The sequence below is a fragment of the Dromiciops gliroides genome, chromosome 3 (genome assembly GCF_019393635.1).
Source record: "Dromiciops gliroides isolate mDroGli1 chromosome 3, mDroGli1.pri, whole genome shotgun sequence".
Taxonomy (NCBI): domain Eukaryota; kingdom Metazoa; phylum Chordata; class Mammalia; order Microbiotheria; family Microbiotheriidae; genus Dromiciops; species Dromiciops gliroides.
In genome coordinates, this window is record NC_057863.1 from 41,034,110 (window position 1) to 41,050,984 (window position 16,875).

The window sequence follows — 16,875 nt, forward strand, 5'->3', positions numbered from 1 at the left end:
CTAGCAGGACGAAATTAAAACCTGCTTATAAATTAGGATAAAATGTAAGATTTAATTATGAACATGAAAAGCATTTGGTAGAATTAGAAAGGAATAGTCAAACTTCATAAGATTGATTTTTTTTTTAATAATAAACCACTTACCATGAGTTTACCATATTTAACAGCCAGTCTTAAATTACAACTTAAGTTCAGTTTTACTGAGGTGACATAGTTCTAGGAAAAGAAAAAGTTCATTGTATCTGTGGTTAGATTTCAATTTTGGGCTTCAGCAGACATGTGTGGAAATTTTCTTTGAAGCATCTTCTCTTTCTTTCTCTGCAAACTTCTCTTCTTGGCTTCGCCACGTAAGTACTTCTCAAGCCTCAGTCTAAAATAAAAAGGAAAGCAGCAATTGGATAATTAAAATTAATACTTCTTTCCTCATATCATTAGATCTAGATCTGCTTAGGGATTCACTCTCTTCTCTCTCCTCATATGGCCCATGTGTATTGATTTTCTGTTGCCCAACATCAGGAATGTTTAGTGTAAATGGACAAGTTTCACATACAATGTGGGTTGGTAAACTGAGATGCAACTGATTTTTTTCATATAGGCTCAATTCCACAAATATTTTAGTACCTACTACTGTGCCAGGCGCCTCTTTCCTTGGAGAATTCATAAAAAGTAGAAATGTGTTAAGTACTGACTCTAAACCACAAACCCAATCTGGACCTGGTCTGGCCAATATCTCATTGTGACTTGAAGAAAACTGCACTTTTGGTTAGGGAAAAAAAGTTCCATTTTGAAGGACAGAAACATCCTTTGTGATTTTAATCTTCTTGTCTTTGGTGAGTGAACAGGGAACCTTTCTAGTTGGTTATGGAAAATACAAAATTAAACCAAGCCCTTTTAGCAAGTAGAGTCTTAAATGAGTGAAAAGACACTTTTTTTTTTTTGCCTGAGATAAACACCAGTAAAAGCAAAAGCTGGAAGGGGACATTAAAACAAATGCAATAGGCAGGCTACATACATAGTAATTTATATTCCATTCACGCAAATAGATCGTGTGAGCATGTATAGGTGAGATCTCTAGTAAATTGGGAGATCAAATTCTGAAAGGAGTTTATAAGTTTCTAATTTCCTAAAAGTAAAATTTGAAGGTCGATATTTTCAAAGCAGGAGTTAATAAGCAAGCAAATAAGGGCCTATTTTAACATTTGGGGGTGAGGAGGACACCTCATAAGAGCCAAGCAATCCATGTTTACAAAAGCGTAAAGATGTTTCTTTTTTCTTTTTTTTTAGTGAGGCAATTGGGGTTAAGTGACTTGCCCAGGGACCCATAGCTAGTAAGTGTTAAGTGTCTGATGCCGGATTTGAACTCAGGTCGTCCTGACTCCAGGGCCGGTGCTCTATCCACTGCGCCATCTAGCTGCCCCCAAGAAGTAATGTTTCAAAGTAACATTTGGGGTTTTCTGAGGTGAAGATTCAATGTGAGACTGCAGCTCAAGTTTAAGAAAATAGGGGTTGAATGATAGAGATAATGGGGTCACTTCTAAGATCTAGATGGGAAATATTCTGAAAAGCAGAGGCTGGTGGTAATTGTGGGAAGAAAGCTAGAAATGGGTCATTAAATCCTATTTCCCACGAGAGCTGCAGAATGAAAAAGCTGCTCCTGGGACAGGAGATTGTCTGATGTTTTTCATAAATGCTGACTCAGACTCTTGACAGGCCAGGTCAAGCACCCTGACTTTCAGCTACATCTCATTCCCCAAAGTATCTGCTGACATGACGGCAGCGCGGTGGTTCAGTAGATAGAGTCAGGAAGACTCATCTTCCTGAGTTCAAATCTGGCCTCAGACACTTATTAGCTGTGTGGCTCTGGGCAACTCACTTCACCCTGTTTGCCTCAGTTTCTTCATCTGTAAAATGTGCTGGAGAAGAAAATGGCAAACCACACCAGAATCTCTGCCAAGAAAACCCCAAATGGGGTCACAGAGTTGGACAGGACAAACAACTGAACAGCAACATCTGCTGCTGATGCTAAGCAGCTGCTTAACTTATTCACCCATTCAATGGCATTGAGTAAGTGGCTGTGCCAGCAACTGTCCTAGGTGCTGGGCATACAAAGCCAACAAAGTTTATACTGTACAGGGAGAACAATATACAAGTCAATAGGGTGTGATTCAGAGAAGAGATGAACTCAACTAGAATTACTAGTAACTGGAATGATCAGTTTAGACCAGGGCTTTTTAAACTTTTTTCACTCTCAACCCCTTTTCACCTGAGAATTTTTGGGGGGGCGGGGCAATGAGGGTTAAGTGACTTGCCCAGGGTCACTCAGCTAGTTAAGTGTCAAGTGTCTGAGGCCAAATTTGAACTCAGGTCCTCCTGAATCCAGGGCCAGTGCTTTATCCACTGCACCACCTAGCTGCCCCCAACCTGAGAAATTTTTACACCATCCCAGGTAAAGAGGGATATAAAACAGGCACACCTAAACTTTGACTGTTGCCACATTTTTCACAACTCCCACATTCAGTTACCCCATATGCGGTCACAACCCACAGTGGAAGAAGCTTTAGTTTAGGCCTCATACAGGCATAGAACTTGTGCTTTTCTGAAGGAAGCTCAGAAGGTCCCACCTTCTAGGAAGCCAAAGTATTACATGTCAGGGAGGGGCAGCCTGCATAGAAAGGCAAAGCTGCTGTCCAGGCAACTGTAAGCTGATCAGCTTGGTTTGAACTTGGAGTCCACGAAAAAGAGTAAAGTATAATCATCTTAGAAAAGTAGGCTGGATCCAGATGGTTTGTATCTCACACATGAAGCGAGAAGGGGGAGTATGCCATAGCCAGAGAATGAGAATGTCAGCTTGACTGGAGAAAGGAGGAGAGGAAGTAGATGAGGAAGGATGACCAATGAGGAGGCTGGGTAGTGGTCAAGTGAAGGTAAAGATTCAAGAGAAGATATGAATGTAGAACTGACAATCTTCAATGGTTGATGGACTGGATATAGAAGAGGGAAGAATTCAGGATGACCTGAGTGACTCCAGTCTGAGCTTCTTTCAACAATTTATTTAAAAACTAAAACCACCCTTTGCAAGTCTTCCAGTTTATTTTACACTATTTCCATTCAAGAGTCCTTCACTTGACATTCCATCTTCTGCCTCCAGGCCTTTGCCCAAGCTGTGCCCCTTGCCTGAAATGTGCTTCTTCCTTTTCTCTCCCTCTTAGAATCTGTAGCTCCACTGAGGTTCAACTCAAGTACTTCTTATATGATGTCTTTCTCATGTATTAGTACTACCCCATTAACAAATGCATTCTATAATTACTCATCTGTGTACATGTTATTTCTCTCCAACAGAATGTAAACTCTCTGTGTCAGCAGGAATTGTTTTCACTTAAGCATAATGCCTGGCACATAGGAAGTCCTCTGAATTGAATTAGACTCTCCCGGTTCACTGTAGGCTCAGCTCCCATCCAAACCCCCTTGGTGTGAGTGCTGTCTCCTCCCTCACAGCATGATTCATATACTTATTAGGTCTTTACAATTTTTTCTGGTGGTTTACAGAAGATGTTTCATTCCCAAAATCATTGTGCCTACCTGACAAACTGTTCCACGAAAGGCATCACATAATACTTCTTCCTGTTGTATCTCTTATTTAGGTACCACGGTATTGGCCACTGCTTGTACTTGTGCCTATGGATAAAACATAAATGACATCACTTTTTAGATAGAGCATTTCCATTTGTTTACCCTTCTTTGTGCTAAATGTTAAATTTCACTTAAATATATTTGATTCTTGACTGAAAATGTTAGGACACTCTTAGCTTTTAGATATGGGTGAGGGGTAACTGGTTACAAGGTGTTGCTCTAAAATCCAGAGGGACTGAAGATTTCACATCATCTGCGATTTCTTCTGTGTGAGCCCTCCTTCCACTAAAGTGGGTCACTACCTCTCTGGCATCTGATAAGCTGTTGTGGCCTCAAGTGTGAGACCATTCTGAATTCAGGTTGATTTTCAGACAACCTCAAAGCCCTTTTAGCTTAGGAAGACTTCCCAGAGTTTGTATCCAAAAGGTATGACCTTTGAGAATCTAGGGTCACCTCAACAGCACTGACCTGAAAGATCAGAGCTTTAGGGGAAGAAAACACAACATTAAAAGAATGATTCCATTCCAATTTTTCTTCTATTAATCATCTGATGAACAGTATAATGGAGGGGATTATGGTTCAGAAAGGGAAGATGAGCCCATGAATATAAATTTGATTGATTTTCTAACTTGGCACAAGCTTTTGAGAGCAATGGTAGCAAATTATAGACAGATGCTGGCGAAAGAGCACAAAAGAGTACATGGCCTTGGGTACAGAAGCACCATCAAACAGTTGCCTGTAATCTCAAGTCATTAGGAGTCACTTGGAACTGGACATGTGAGCTCTAAGGTGAGATAATTATATATGCTCGTTTCCTCTAGAGAACAACTGCAGAGACACAGCAGAGAATTAGATTACAAACTGAAGAAGGGTTTCTATTACTTTTTTTTTTGGTGAGGCAGTTGGGGTTAAGTGACTTGCCTAGGGTCACACAGCTATTAAGTGTTAAGTGTCCGTGGCTGGATTTGAACTCAGGTCCTCCTGACTCCAGGGCTGGTGGTCTATCCACTGCATTACCTAGCTGCCCCGGTTTCTATTACTTTTGAACAGATTGTTTATTTAGAATTTTCCCCAAGTTACATGTAAAAACAAATTTTTAACATAGATTTAAAAAACTTTGTGTCCCAAATTCTCTTTCTCCCTCCCCCGCTTAAGAACTCAAACAATTCAATGTAAGTTATACATTCTATTACTTTTGTCAGAGTTAAATCAAAATTATTTGATTCTTTTAGCCCCTGGAGTACCAAAAGGTTTTAGGATTGGGGTACTTCTCCTTATTTGCGTATTTCCTAGAAGTATGATGGACATGAGATTTCTCATCCTGATTCTGTGCGTGGTGTTTAGGGGGCTCTGGGTGAGGACAATAGTGACATGGTAGTGCCCAGTGCATACAGGAAGATGAGGCATACACTTACCCTCACTTTAGGAGGACATGAGAATATAACATATGTACATACCATATGACACGTCCAAAAATGTCTTTTCTCCAAGCACCTGGTCTTGGTCTTTCTTGACCTGTCTGAAGAAGTCTCAAAGCATCATCTCTTTCCTGAATAACTTTATCTAAAGCATCCATGGACTCTACCACCTAAGAAGAGAAGAGTAACAGGTAACTTACATGAAATCTTCTGCTACAGAATTCCAGAGAATGTCAAGCTAATCCTATGGTGATACTTTGTATGAATAAATACTCTTAATTAATCTGTTAAATATATCTAGATCTTCATTATTGGGTTCATTTAAAGCAATATTATAATTTCATGTGTTTACATTTGGGGGAAACTTCATTTAACTCACCATCATGAGGTAGCATTATGTATTATAACTAAGCCTACTCTACCAACATTATCAATCCAGATTTGGCATTAACCTTGTCCATTGAAACTCCTAATAAATTTAGTAGCATTTAATATATTTTTAATCTCTGAACCTTAGTTATTTTATTTGCAAAATTAAAGGGTTGGATAAGCTTTCAGCTCCAATGATATATTCTGCTTTTTATAAATATAAGTTATTTGTTCCTACAATGTTTTGGGGAAGCAAAAAATAGAAAAAGTATGACAGCCCCTCTATTTAGTAGAGATAAACTTAAGCTAGTAAAGTGGCCAGCAAGTGCATATGCAGACTTGTGCATCTAGTGGGCACTTAATGCATGCTTGCAGACCAACTTTGACCATCACAATGCAACCTGACGCTCTGGAGGAATAAGATCTTGATTCAAGACTTCTAGCTCAATCCTACTGTTCTCTGGTCCCATATCCATGAAACTAACACTCAGTTATCCATATTAACAGGAGAGGAGTCAAGTGGGGACCTACAGAAAGAACACAATTTACAAGGGAAAAAAAAACACCTTCCTTTCTAGTCTGTTTACTTTCTTAGGAATAAAGATACTGGTAGAAAGAATACAGTTGCTGGCTCTGCTGCTTACTCTGGGATATCGGGTAAGTCACCCACCTCTCAGCCTCAGCCTATTTACCTATTATCAGAAGAAGCTCGACTAGATGACCCTTTAGGTCCTTTCCAGCTCTTGAAACTATGCACATGTCTAATCTCTAGGCAACAATACATTTCTATTGATAATCAGGAACTCAGGTTACATACTAGGACCATGGCAACTTGAAAACAGGAAGAAATGAGGCTATAAACTTGAAATATTGTTAAGTAGCATCTGTGCTTTCTGCACCCAAATCTAAAATCATATAACCTGGAAGTGTCAATAAATACTATTTTGTTGCTACAACAGGGAGATGAGCAATTTGGAGAAAGGAAGACACTCCAGATAAGTCTCTATTTCCTAAAGGAGCAATTACACACAAGAAGCCAATTCACACTCTTAACCCTACTCATAATGCCAGGATTACAGAAACTCCTCCAAATAAACACTCAAATGGCTCCTATAAATAAACTAGTATGTAATGTGCCAGAAAACCAAACAAAAACACGAATATTGGATAACCAAGTTAGACAAGTATGGAATAAGAAATCTGGAGTGGAAGCAATGAATTAAAAAAAAAAAAACAAACCAAAAAACAGTCATGGATCAATGGATCAATGAATCAATTTATTAGGAGTTTCAATGGACAAGTCAACAGATCAATGGATCAATTCTCCAGAAATCTCAAAAAGGAAAAACAACCAAAAGAAGGGGAAAGATCATAAGCATTGCTTTTACCCTCCTTGCACAAAATAAAGTGACTAAAATGGTAAGAACAATTACTAACTCTGCCTGCTTTCTAATTTCTTTTATTTTTTAATTTTTTTTTTAACTGAGGCAATTGGGGTTAAGTGACTTGCCCAGGGTCACACAGCTAGTAAGTGTTAAGTGTCTGAGGCTGAATTTGAACTCAGGTCCTCCCGACTCCAGGGCCGGTGCTCTATCCACTGCACCACCTAGCTGCCCCTGCTTTCTAATTTCTAAAATTTTTTTACATGATTAGTCTTTATGCACATAGAGGAAAACCTGAGAAAGGATTAGAAAGATTTTTTAACAGGAAATTTCCTCCAAGAAAGTCACTGTATCTTTACACTTACACAACTACCCTGAGAGGTATAGTGAACACGAGAGGCTTAATGTATTCACAGTTTAAAAATTTTTTTTAACTTGGTGAAGAAAAAGGCATTTTTGAATGCTCTTCTCAGACAAGCTAGCTCTTGTAAACTCATTAACATCATCAAAGACCACCCATGAAAGAGCCCACAGAAATGACTGTGTGTCCAAATACAGTTCACTTCCCAGCCCTCACTCAGTCTTTCAAAGGAAAACTATAAAGAAATATATCGAAAAATAAAGAGATGGTAGGCACCATTCAGGTTTTATACAAGCTAGATTTGGGAGGAAAAAAGGCACACTATATATCCAGACCAATGCCTATTTCTTCAATGATCCCATTGAGTTGTCTGACACAAAGCAGAGCTCTATTTCTGATGGTTTCCAAACAAAAGATTTGCTGATGAGGGCCAAGTTTTCCCAATGCTCTGATTGACAGGTGGGGCTGTACTTATTCTATTAAAGCCCCAGGACATGATGGACCCTCCCTCAGTGAAATGCATATATAAGCTTCATTTAGGTAATCATCCAGGAAAAACAAAACCTATCAAAAAACCCACTTTTTGTTTTGTTTTGGTGGGGCAATGGGGGTTAAGTGACTTGCCCAAGGTCACCCAGCTAGTAAATATCAAGTGTCTGAGGCCGGATTTGAACTCAGGTACTCCTGAATCCAGGGCCGGTGCTTTATTCACTGCTCCACCTAGCTGCCCCGAAAAACCCACTTTTATAAACCATTTTAGAGAAGGATGATCAAAGATTACAAGCAGTGTCACTTCACAAAAAAGTGAAAAGCAGCTGTGGAAAGTTTAGCCAGAGACCAAATTAAACCAGCTTGCCCCTATGAGCATCTGTAGATGCTGAATACAGATCTGGGATCATCTGCATAAAGGTGATATTTAAAATCATGGAAGCTCATGAGGTCACTAGGACAGACAATAGATAGTGAAAGGAAAAGGACCAAAAATATGGAATGGGGACACACCTGTCTGTACGGCTAGGGATATGGGTTAAGAATAATGATTCTGGTTCTTTTTTTTTTGGTTTGTTCTTGTGAGGCAATTGAGGATAAGTGACTTGCCCAGGGTCACACAGCTAGTAAGTGTTAAGTGTTTGAGGTCAGATTTGAACTCAGATCCTCCTGAATCCAGGGCTGGTGCTCTATCCACTGCGCCACCTAGCCGTCCCTAGGATAATGATTCTGTAAAGAAAATTGATAAGGAACTACTAGACAGGCTGGAGGAGACCCAGGAAAAAGCACTCCCATAGGGAAAAGGGTTTCTGGGCACAAAAGAATAGATCATCCATTCAGGTATTTAATAGATTACTAGGAACTCTGGGGAAAGCAGCTTCAGTTAAATGCTAAGATACAAAGGTGGCCCAGTGGATAAAACACTGGCCCTGGAATCAAGAAGAACTGAATTAAAATCTCACCTCAGACACTTACTAGCTGTGTGTCCCTGGGCAAGTCACTTAACTCCAATTGCCTTAAACATCTGGGGCCATCTCTAGTCATCCTGATATCTATCTTGCCACTGGACCCAGAGAGCTTTGGAAGAGAGAGTGAGGTTGGAGACCTTGCACAACCCTCTCTCACTTAAATCCAATTCACAGCAAGTCATTACTTCTGTCATGGTCCTCTTTGAGAATGAAGGACCAACAACACTTCAAGATAAGAAGGTAGACTAGAAGGGGATAAGAATTATAGGAAGGAAGGAAATGCATGAAGACCAACAATCTCCTTCGAAGCGCCCACTTTAGCGGAAGTTTTCCATTTAAACAATTTAAATAAGGTGGTATTTACAAAGAGTTCTTTTTATGTGGGTTATATCTATTGATACTTAGCACATTAGACATTAAAATGTATCAGTAATTAGCAGGAAAAGCTTTTACCTGGTAGACTTTCTGAAAGGGTTTTGGGGACCTATATTTCTCCCTGTCAGCAGGGTTATACATTTACAGGATGTCCCAAAAGTCTCAGTGCAGTTTTAGGCTTTTTAAGCTTAGAATTTTAAAGTTTCAACAGTTTAAAACTGCACTCAGACTTTTGAAACACCCTGTACTGAAAATTATAAAATTACATTTCTTGAAAAAGTTCTCTGTAACTCCGAAGTTTCACCAACTGAACTTGGCCCTCCCTAAAAGTAAGGCCAATCATCTGGATTTTACTCTACCTTCTCTTCAATAATCTGGATTTTATTCTACCTTTTTTCAATTCCTTCTACAGACACCAGGTCTTCTCATAAAGAGAAATGAGGAGAGAAAAAAAAGTTGCCAGAAGAAAGCAGCAGTATCCGACCTCATGTAGGAAGACTAAATATGGCCTGTGCCCACTGCCATGGTTATCAGTAAGTCAGTAACCCAATGAGCCAAACAAGAGAATCACCACCTACTTCTTCAGTTTACACGCCAAAGGCCATGTTCTTTTATTTCCCCCAAGTCCTACCTTGTCTAAACGCTCTGGACTGGGCATCGGCAATCTCTGTCTTTTGGCCTCCTGCTCTAACGTGAGAAGCATATTTCTTTCTTTTAGCAGGACATACCTAAAGCAAAGCACATAATAAAGCTTGTCACTCAGCAGAAGGTGTTTGTAGAAAACCAGTGATTTTTAACAGGAGAATTACTGTTCTGCCCGCAAATATTTCTTTGAAAACCACAGGCGCCCTCTTCTGCGAGCTACCACTACAGGGAAGTAAATCCAATGGAATTAAAAAAGCATTTATTATCATGTGCAGAGTATTGTGCTCTGTACAACAAAATTATGTTTCCATTTGTCTGTTCATTTAACAAGCATTTATTTAGCTTCTACTATGTGGAAAGCGGTGGGGACCATAGAGATGGAGGACAACACATCTACCTGGCTGGGGAGAGAGCTGCAATAACATTTGTGTAACACAAGGCACATGCTGGGTCAATAAACGACCCAGTGGCAGTACAGATACTAAATGATATAAGAGACTGAAGAGCTCATTTCTGACTGAAGTAAATACTACAGATTTCTTGGAGAAGAGAGGATTTAATTTTGGATCTGAAGGATGGGGAGGGATTTCTCTGGGTAGGGAAGGCAGAGCAAGCCAAGTAGAGGAAACAACAGCAGGAGCAAAGATGCAGACTTTTTTTCAGGGAAATCTGAGCAGACCAATCTGCTTGGAGAGAGTTCATATAAGGAAACAGTGTCTGGAGAAAGGGCTAGAAAGTCTAATGGGGGTTGAATTGTAGAAGGCCTCAAATACCAGGCTATAGTGGGGAGGGAAAGCAAATGACTTTAGTTCTAGGTCTGTTGGGTTTTGAGCCCAAATTGACAGAAAAAGGAAACAGTGACATTGCTTTATTGATATGATGACTTTTTACAAAGAATAAGTCAACATTAAGAATGGTTTTTCTGGGCTCTTCTTAGTTATTTAATCTACCAATTAAACTAGTTATCGTCTAACACCTTTTACTTTTCTCTACTTCAAATTAAAATTTTTGGAGAATATTATGAATTAAACTCTACTTGAATTCTCAAATCACTTAGAAAAATAGAGTATCTAAAAGGACTTAAAACCTGACATAGTAAAAGGGTGGGAAAGAAGCTGTGTTCATGAAACCAATTCTATTCCCACTTCTTTCCACTTATTAATCACCATAACAAAATTGTACTAAAACTTAGGATGCTCCAAAGTTTGCTGTTCCACCCTCTAATCCACAGTAAAATACCACGGTTCTTTCCCCATCCCCAGTGAATGGGGAAAGTCTTATAAATCCAGGAACTTCCACCCCAAGTATGTAATAACAGGGAAATTGACCAGATTGCCTTTATCAGACTCCAGCTGGAAAAAAAGACCCCCTTTTATTAAATGACACATATAATCTTGTACTGGATGAGATGGTCTCTAAGGTCCCATTTGCTCCAAGTAATCAGGTGTATCTATGCAACAGAACCACCAAACAACAAGATGTTACCAAAGACATTCATGAATGAAATCCAGGGAATGGTCATGTGACAAGAGCTCGGCCTAACCCCTGGATGACCTGTGTTCTCCATTCGTATTCGCATGAAATCAAGGCATGCTTCCAGTATAGGACCCACTGTATTACTGGAAGGATCTAGACGAGCAAATCACATTTACTTGGACATATGGATTTTGATTATATGGCTGGTTCTACTGAGCCAGGAAGGTTTGAATTCTGAACAAGAGACCACGTGTCTTCCAGAGAGGCTCATCATTAGAAGCTTGGTCACTGCAGGATGAATTCTCTCAGGAACAACTCAATCTACTAAGGAATGAGGTGGCAAGGCTGTGACCCACCTTAGTGGAAGGAGTGACTCACAAGGATGCAATCACAGTGCTTTTGAATACTTCAGTAGACTAAATATACCTACCAAAGTTTATGTAAATCTTCGTTACTCTTGTACCTTAACTGTTCACATGTCCACGCAGCACCTGTTAAAATTAGAGGTGAAGTGTATATTTTTAGAAGCCAAAATATTTAAAGCCTTTATCTTGTTTTCAGCTTTTCGTTATCTTTGCAACAATGAGCTTATTGACCAATCTTCATTTATGATTTTATTGCCATTTGCCTACCTCTGCTGGGTGCTGGGGATATAAAGAAAAAAAGTGAAACAGTCCATGCCCTCAGGGAGCTTATCCTGTCAGCAGACATGTACATTTGTAAGGATACACAAAAGAAATAGAAGGCAGTTAAATTAAATAGGGAGGGAGGACATTATAGGCTAGGGGAGAGGGGGAGGGGAAGGGATCAGGAAAGGCACAGTGTAGAAGAAGGTGGTTCTTGACTTGTGTCTTGAAGGAAACAAGGGAATCTCTGAGGTGGGGGTGAGAAATGCGTTCTTAACATGGGGGACGGCCAGGGCAAAGGAATGGAGACAGGAAATGAAGTACCTTGAGTGAGGATCATAGACCAAGTATGGCTAGAAGGATAGGTCAGGGCTTTCAATTCAAAGTTTGCCTGTGATCCTAGAGGCAGGAGACTGCCACTGGGGTTTACTGGGTAGGGGAGGGATGGGCAAACTCTCAGTTAAGGAAAATAATTTCTACAGCTGAATATTAAGAGAGACTGGAGAAGAGAGAGACTTGAGGTAAGGGACCAATTCGGAGGCTTACTTCAGCGATGTAGGTGAGAGGTGATGAAGGCATGGCCTAAGCTGGTGGCTGAGCAGAGAAAAGGAACCAGACACGGGAGATGTTGTGAAGGATGAAATAGCAAGATTTGGCAACTGCTTGGAAATGTGGGGTGAGGGGGAGTGAGGAGTCTCATAAATCAGGTATCGAACATACTGTGTCTTAAGTGCAACCTAAAGCAAATTAAAAGGTTAATTGGGACGTATCTAACAAAATAAATAAAACATACAAGAAAACAGAGGTAACGCTGCATTTTAAAACTAGGTTAATATGCAGCTTGCAAGGCTCTTTATCTTTATGTGCCATTTAGCTGCTGCTCCCCCTTCCTCTTTGGGTTTGACACCGCAGATCTTAACCTTCTGCCAGAGCTACTAACAAATAGCAAAACCGACAGGGACATGTCTCTTAGCTTATTCTGGTAAAAGCTTCAAGTGGCACTAGAACAGGAAAGGGAAGCAAAACCAGACACAATCTGGGTCAAGAGCCCTTGAACAATGAAAAGTCAACCGTTTGTATTTATTTTTGACTAAGAAGTACTGAAACCTTTACTCTCTGATGGCTCTATAATGTCCCTGGTGTTTGTGCTCCCTCCACTGGCACAGATCACAATCTATATCAGCCTTTTCACCCCGTAGGATTCTTGTCTCTGTCCTCCCAGAAGTACTCTCTGTTGTCTCCGGCTTTTGTCTGACTCAGTATTTCATGAATCCCAGGGCCTCTTTCAGGCTGTCCATCTGTTATACTCTTGATTTCCTTGGGCAATCTGTCTACTTTTCTGGTCATCTACACATCTGCTTCTCCCATGACAGTCATCTCTGGCAACATGCTACAGTTCCCTTATACCCGCCAATGCCTTTATGGTAAGATCTAGGTCACCTGCCCTTCTGCTTCTTTGAAGACATAGTGCCCTATGATTTGCAATCTCTTAGCAACCAAGGGGCAATATTAGCGTTTAAAAGATGGGCTCTGGTGACAGGCAGCACTTTGGGATTATCAAAAAGCACAGAGCAATTTTCTGCAGTGATATTCAGCCCATTTTCCTGCTCTAATTCAATTCCAAGCCCCACTTACTGTATAGCTGGAAACAGGTACTGAGGGAGTAACTCAACAGACTATTCAATTGCATGCCACAAACTAGACATAGTCACTTGTTTTTCTGTGTGGATTACTAGCCCCATCCTTTTAAATGACCATGCAACTCATCTAGGAGGGACCAGGGCTTGATGTAATCATCAGCATGTAAAGTCTATATCCAAGTATCAAAACCCTCAGCTTCTACATGTTTATTTAACACCTACGATGAGCAAGGCTCTGTCCTAGGGATACAAAGACAAAAACAAAATCTTCCCTGTTATCGAGCAGTTTATACGCTGCTAGGGGAACACAACACGTACAAGTGCAATGTCATCTGAGGAAAAGGTAAGAACTTAAAATGCAAATATCTTACCTGATTTGACTGTCTCTTCTCCCCAGTTTTTTGGGTCATCAAAAAATTCTTCTAGTCCTTTCCTTGACAAAGTAGTGTGAATTAATCTGTATTGGTGGAGGGGCGTGGTGTTGGCCATAGTCTTGTTTAACAAACTGAAAGTAAACCTGCAAGTACAAAGAGGCAAAAGACTGTGCTCTCAAGGGCGTGACAACATGCAAAAACCTATATATAAACAAGATACTCACATACATACATGTGTGTATACATACATGTATATATGTATAAACAAACACATATACATAAACAAAGAGATACCTACATATGGGGTAAATTATAGATAACCAAAGAGGGAATGCACTAGGATTAGAATTAAGGAAGAGTTTTCTTGTAGAAGGTGTAATTTTTTTTTCTTTTTTTTGGGGGGGGGGTGAGGCAATTGGGGTTAAGTGACTTGCCCAGGGTCACACAGCTAGTAAGTGTTAAGTGTCTGATGTCACATTTGAACTCAGTTCCTCCTGACTCCAGGGCCAGTGCTTTATCCACTGCGCCACCTAGCTGCCACAGAAGGTGTGATTTTAAGCTAAAATTTGAAGAAAGCCAGGAAATCCAGGAGGCAGAAGAGAGGAGGAAATTTCTAGGTATGGAAGACAGCATTGTCAGGAGATGTGAGTTTTGTTTGTGAGGAACAGCAGGGAGGCCAGAGTAGTAGATTAAATTGCAGAGTACATGGAAGGTCAAAAACAGTACTAAAGTGTAAGAAAACAGGGAAGGTAGGAAGGACCCAGGGCTTTAAAAGCTAAACAGAATTTTCTATTTGATCCTGGTGCTGGATTTTATTGGACATTCGAATTTATTGAGTAAGGAGATGGCATGGTCCGCCCTGCACTTTAGATCAGTTTGATAGCTGAGTGAAGGATGGAATGGAATAGGGAGAGAATTGGGGTAGGGATATCAATGGGCAGATTATCGCAACAGTCCAGGCATGATTAAACATAGCCTTCACCAACGTGGTGGCAGTGTCAGAGAAGGGGCCATATAGGAGAGATGTTACAAAGACAGAAACAACAGGGCTTGGCAACTAATTGGCTATGAAGGAGAGGGTTAAGAGGGAAAGGAGTCAAGGATGACTTCTAGGTTTTAGGTAAGCCCTGGTGACTGGGAACATGGTGACACCCTTGACAGTAATAGAGAAGTTAGGGAGAGGGGAAGGGACGGGAGGGAGGAGAGGAGGTAACTTCTGGACATGTTGAGTTAGATGTCTATAGGACATCCATTCTGAGATGTCTAGTGGGTAGTGGGAGATGCAAGACTAGAGGTTAGGATCATTTGAACTCAGTTCCTCCTGACTCCAGGGCCAGTGCTTTATCCACTGCGCCACCTAGCTGCCACAGAAGGTGTGAGTTGGACAAGGTAAGAATTGAAACCATGGAAGCTGATGAGATCACCAAGTGAAATAGTATATACAGAAAACAGGGTATAAGAGCACCAGGGGACCCCCACTGCTAGTGGTAGAATGTAAAGATACGGAGGTGTGGTCATATGGGCAGGGAGAGAACAAGGAGAGAACAGTGTCATGAAAAACTAGGGAGGAGAGGATCAAGGAGAAGGTAACTAACTGTTAAGGACGGAGGACAAATCAAGAAGGCTGTAAGGCCCAAGGAAAAGCCATCAGACTTGGCAATTAAGAGATCATGAGTAATTCTGGAGAGAGCAGCCACATTACAAAGAGAAAACAGAGAGGGAAGACAGAGGCACCTATTGCAGACAATTTTCTCAATGAATTAAGCCACAAAAGAGGATACAGCAATGGCATGGGGGGGATGGAGGGATTAAGGGAGGATTTTCTGAGGATGAGGGTGACATGGGCAGGTGTATATATAGCAGGGAAGAAACCAGGAAATGGAGTAATTGAAGATCAATGAGAAACTAATAATGACAGAGAGGCCAGTCTATCTTCCCCCCATCTGCCTTGATTTTAACATTTATTAGCGGGGATTAATAGGAGTGACTCTATCTTTCTGGGTAGTAACTTCCACACCTATTTCACTGGGTTGTTGGGAGAACAAATACATTTTCATTATGGACAATGCCAAGTACCCATACAGCACTTTAAGGTGTACAAATGAACTTTACAAATGTCCTCCCGTTTTAACCTCACAAAAGCCCTGGGAGGCAGGTGCTGTGTTATTGTCCTCATTTTACAGGGGAGCAAACCGAGGCAGGCAGAAGTAACGTGACCTGTCCTCGTGTCTGAGGCTGGATCTGAACTCAGGTCCTCCAAATTCCAGAAGGACCAGCAAACACCGAATGGGATACGTTTTATGATCACAGAGCACTATACTAACGGTCAGTTTTTCCCCTCAGCTCCCCGACTCCACCGAGGGCCTGAGGGGAAGGGGGCAATTTCTTCTTCCCCTCCACTCCCCCTCCCCACAAAAGCCAAGGCTTTTTGGCTATTTCCCCCTGCTTGGGGGGGGGCAGATTGGGATCCTCGGGGTGACTTGTGAGATCCTCTATCTTTAAACGGGGGAGGGAGGAAGGGACGGAGGAGGGTGACCTTCCTGGAGGTGAGTTTCAGGAGGGTCACTGGAGGGCACCTGGGAATTGCTCAAGTCCAACCCCCTCATTTCACAGATGGGGAAACTGAGTCACAAGCGCGCTCCCCCCCCATGCCTCGCCCCGGGGGGCACGGGTGAGAAGCCCCTTAAGGCAGGGCCCGTCCTTCCCCTTGGCACGAGGCCTGGCACACAAGAGGCGCTAAGTAAATGCTGGCTGGCTGCTTCCAGAGCCTCTCCTCGGAGTCGGGCTGGGGAAGGAGCCGGGCCCCGTCTTCCTCAGGGGCGGCCGAGGCTGCTCACACGCGGGGACTGCGTCCCGCGCTCCGGCCAAGATTCCCATTCTACAGATGAGAATGCCCGGCTCCTCCGGCCTCCCCAACCAGACCACCTACCCCGGGCTGGCGGCGGGGGTCAGCGAGGCCTTCAGCGTTCCTGGGGCCCTCAGGGCTGCCGCAAAGCCCCGACAGACAGCAACCAGCCGTCCCGCGGCCATCGTAGCCCGCTGCCCTCACACTGCGCTTCCGCCGATCGCACGGATCTCTTCCGGGCGCCCCGCCCCCTCCAAAGACGCGTCGGGGGGCTGGGA

General features: G+C 41.9%; 1 protein-coding gene across 1 annotated transcript; it reads right to left on the reverse strand.

The window, feature by feature from the left end:
* Positions 1–107: 107 nt before the first annotated feature.
* MRPL47 (mitochondrial ribosomal protein L47) lies at positions 108–16,838 on the reverse strand. Its single transcript, XM_043997086.1, has 7 exons — positions 16,682–16,838; positions 13,750–13,895; positions 11,543–11,603; positions 9,623–9,719; positions 5,087–5,217; positions 3,579–3,674; positions 108–369 (listed from the first exon to the last, which is right to left on the reverse strand). Exons 1-7 carry the CDS (start codon positions 16,780–16,782, stop codon positions 255–257), a joined length of 747 nt encoding a protein of 248 aa, XP_043853021.1. The 5' UTR covers positions 16,783–16,838; the 3' UTR covers positions 108–254.
* Positions 16,839–16,875: the final 37 nt, after the last annotated feature.

Coding starts and splice junctions, on each gene's coding strand:
- MRPL47 (XM_043997086.1), bottom strand. CDS start 16,782: ATGGCCGCGGGACGGCTGGTTGCTGTCTGTCGGGGCTTTGCGGCAGCC. Junction 13,896..16,681: donor ACCCCCGCCGCCAGCCCGGG/GTAGGTGGTCTG, acceptor TTGTACTTGCAG/GTTTACTTTCAGTTTGTTAA. Junction 5,218..9,622: donor GTCCAGAGCGTTTAGACAAG/GTAGGACTTGGG, acceptor TTCTCTTCTTAG/GTGGTAGAGTCCATGGATGC.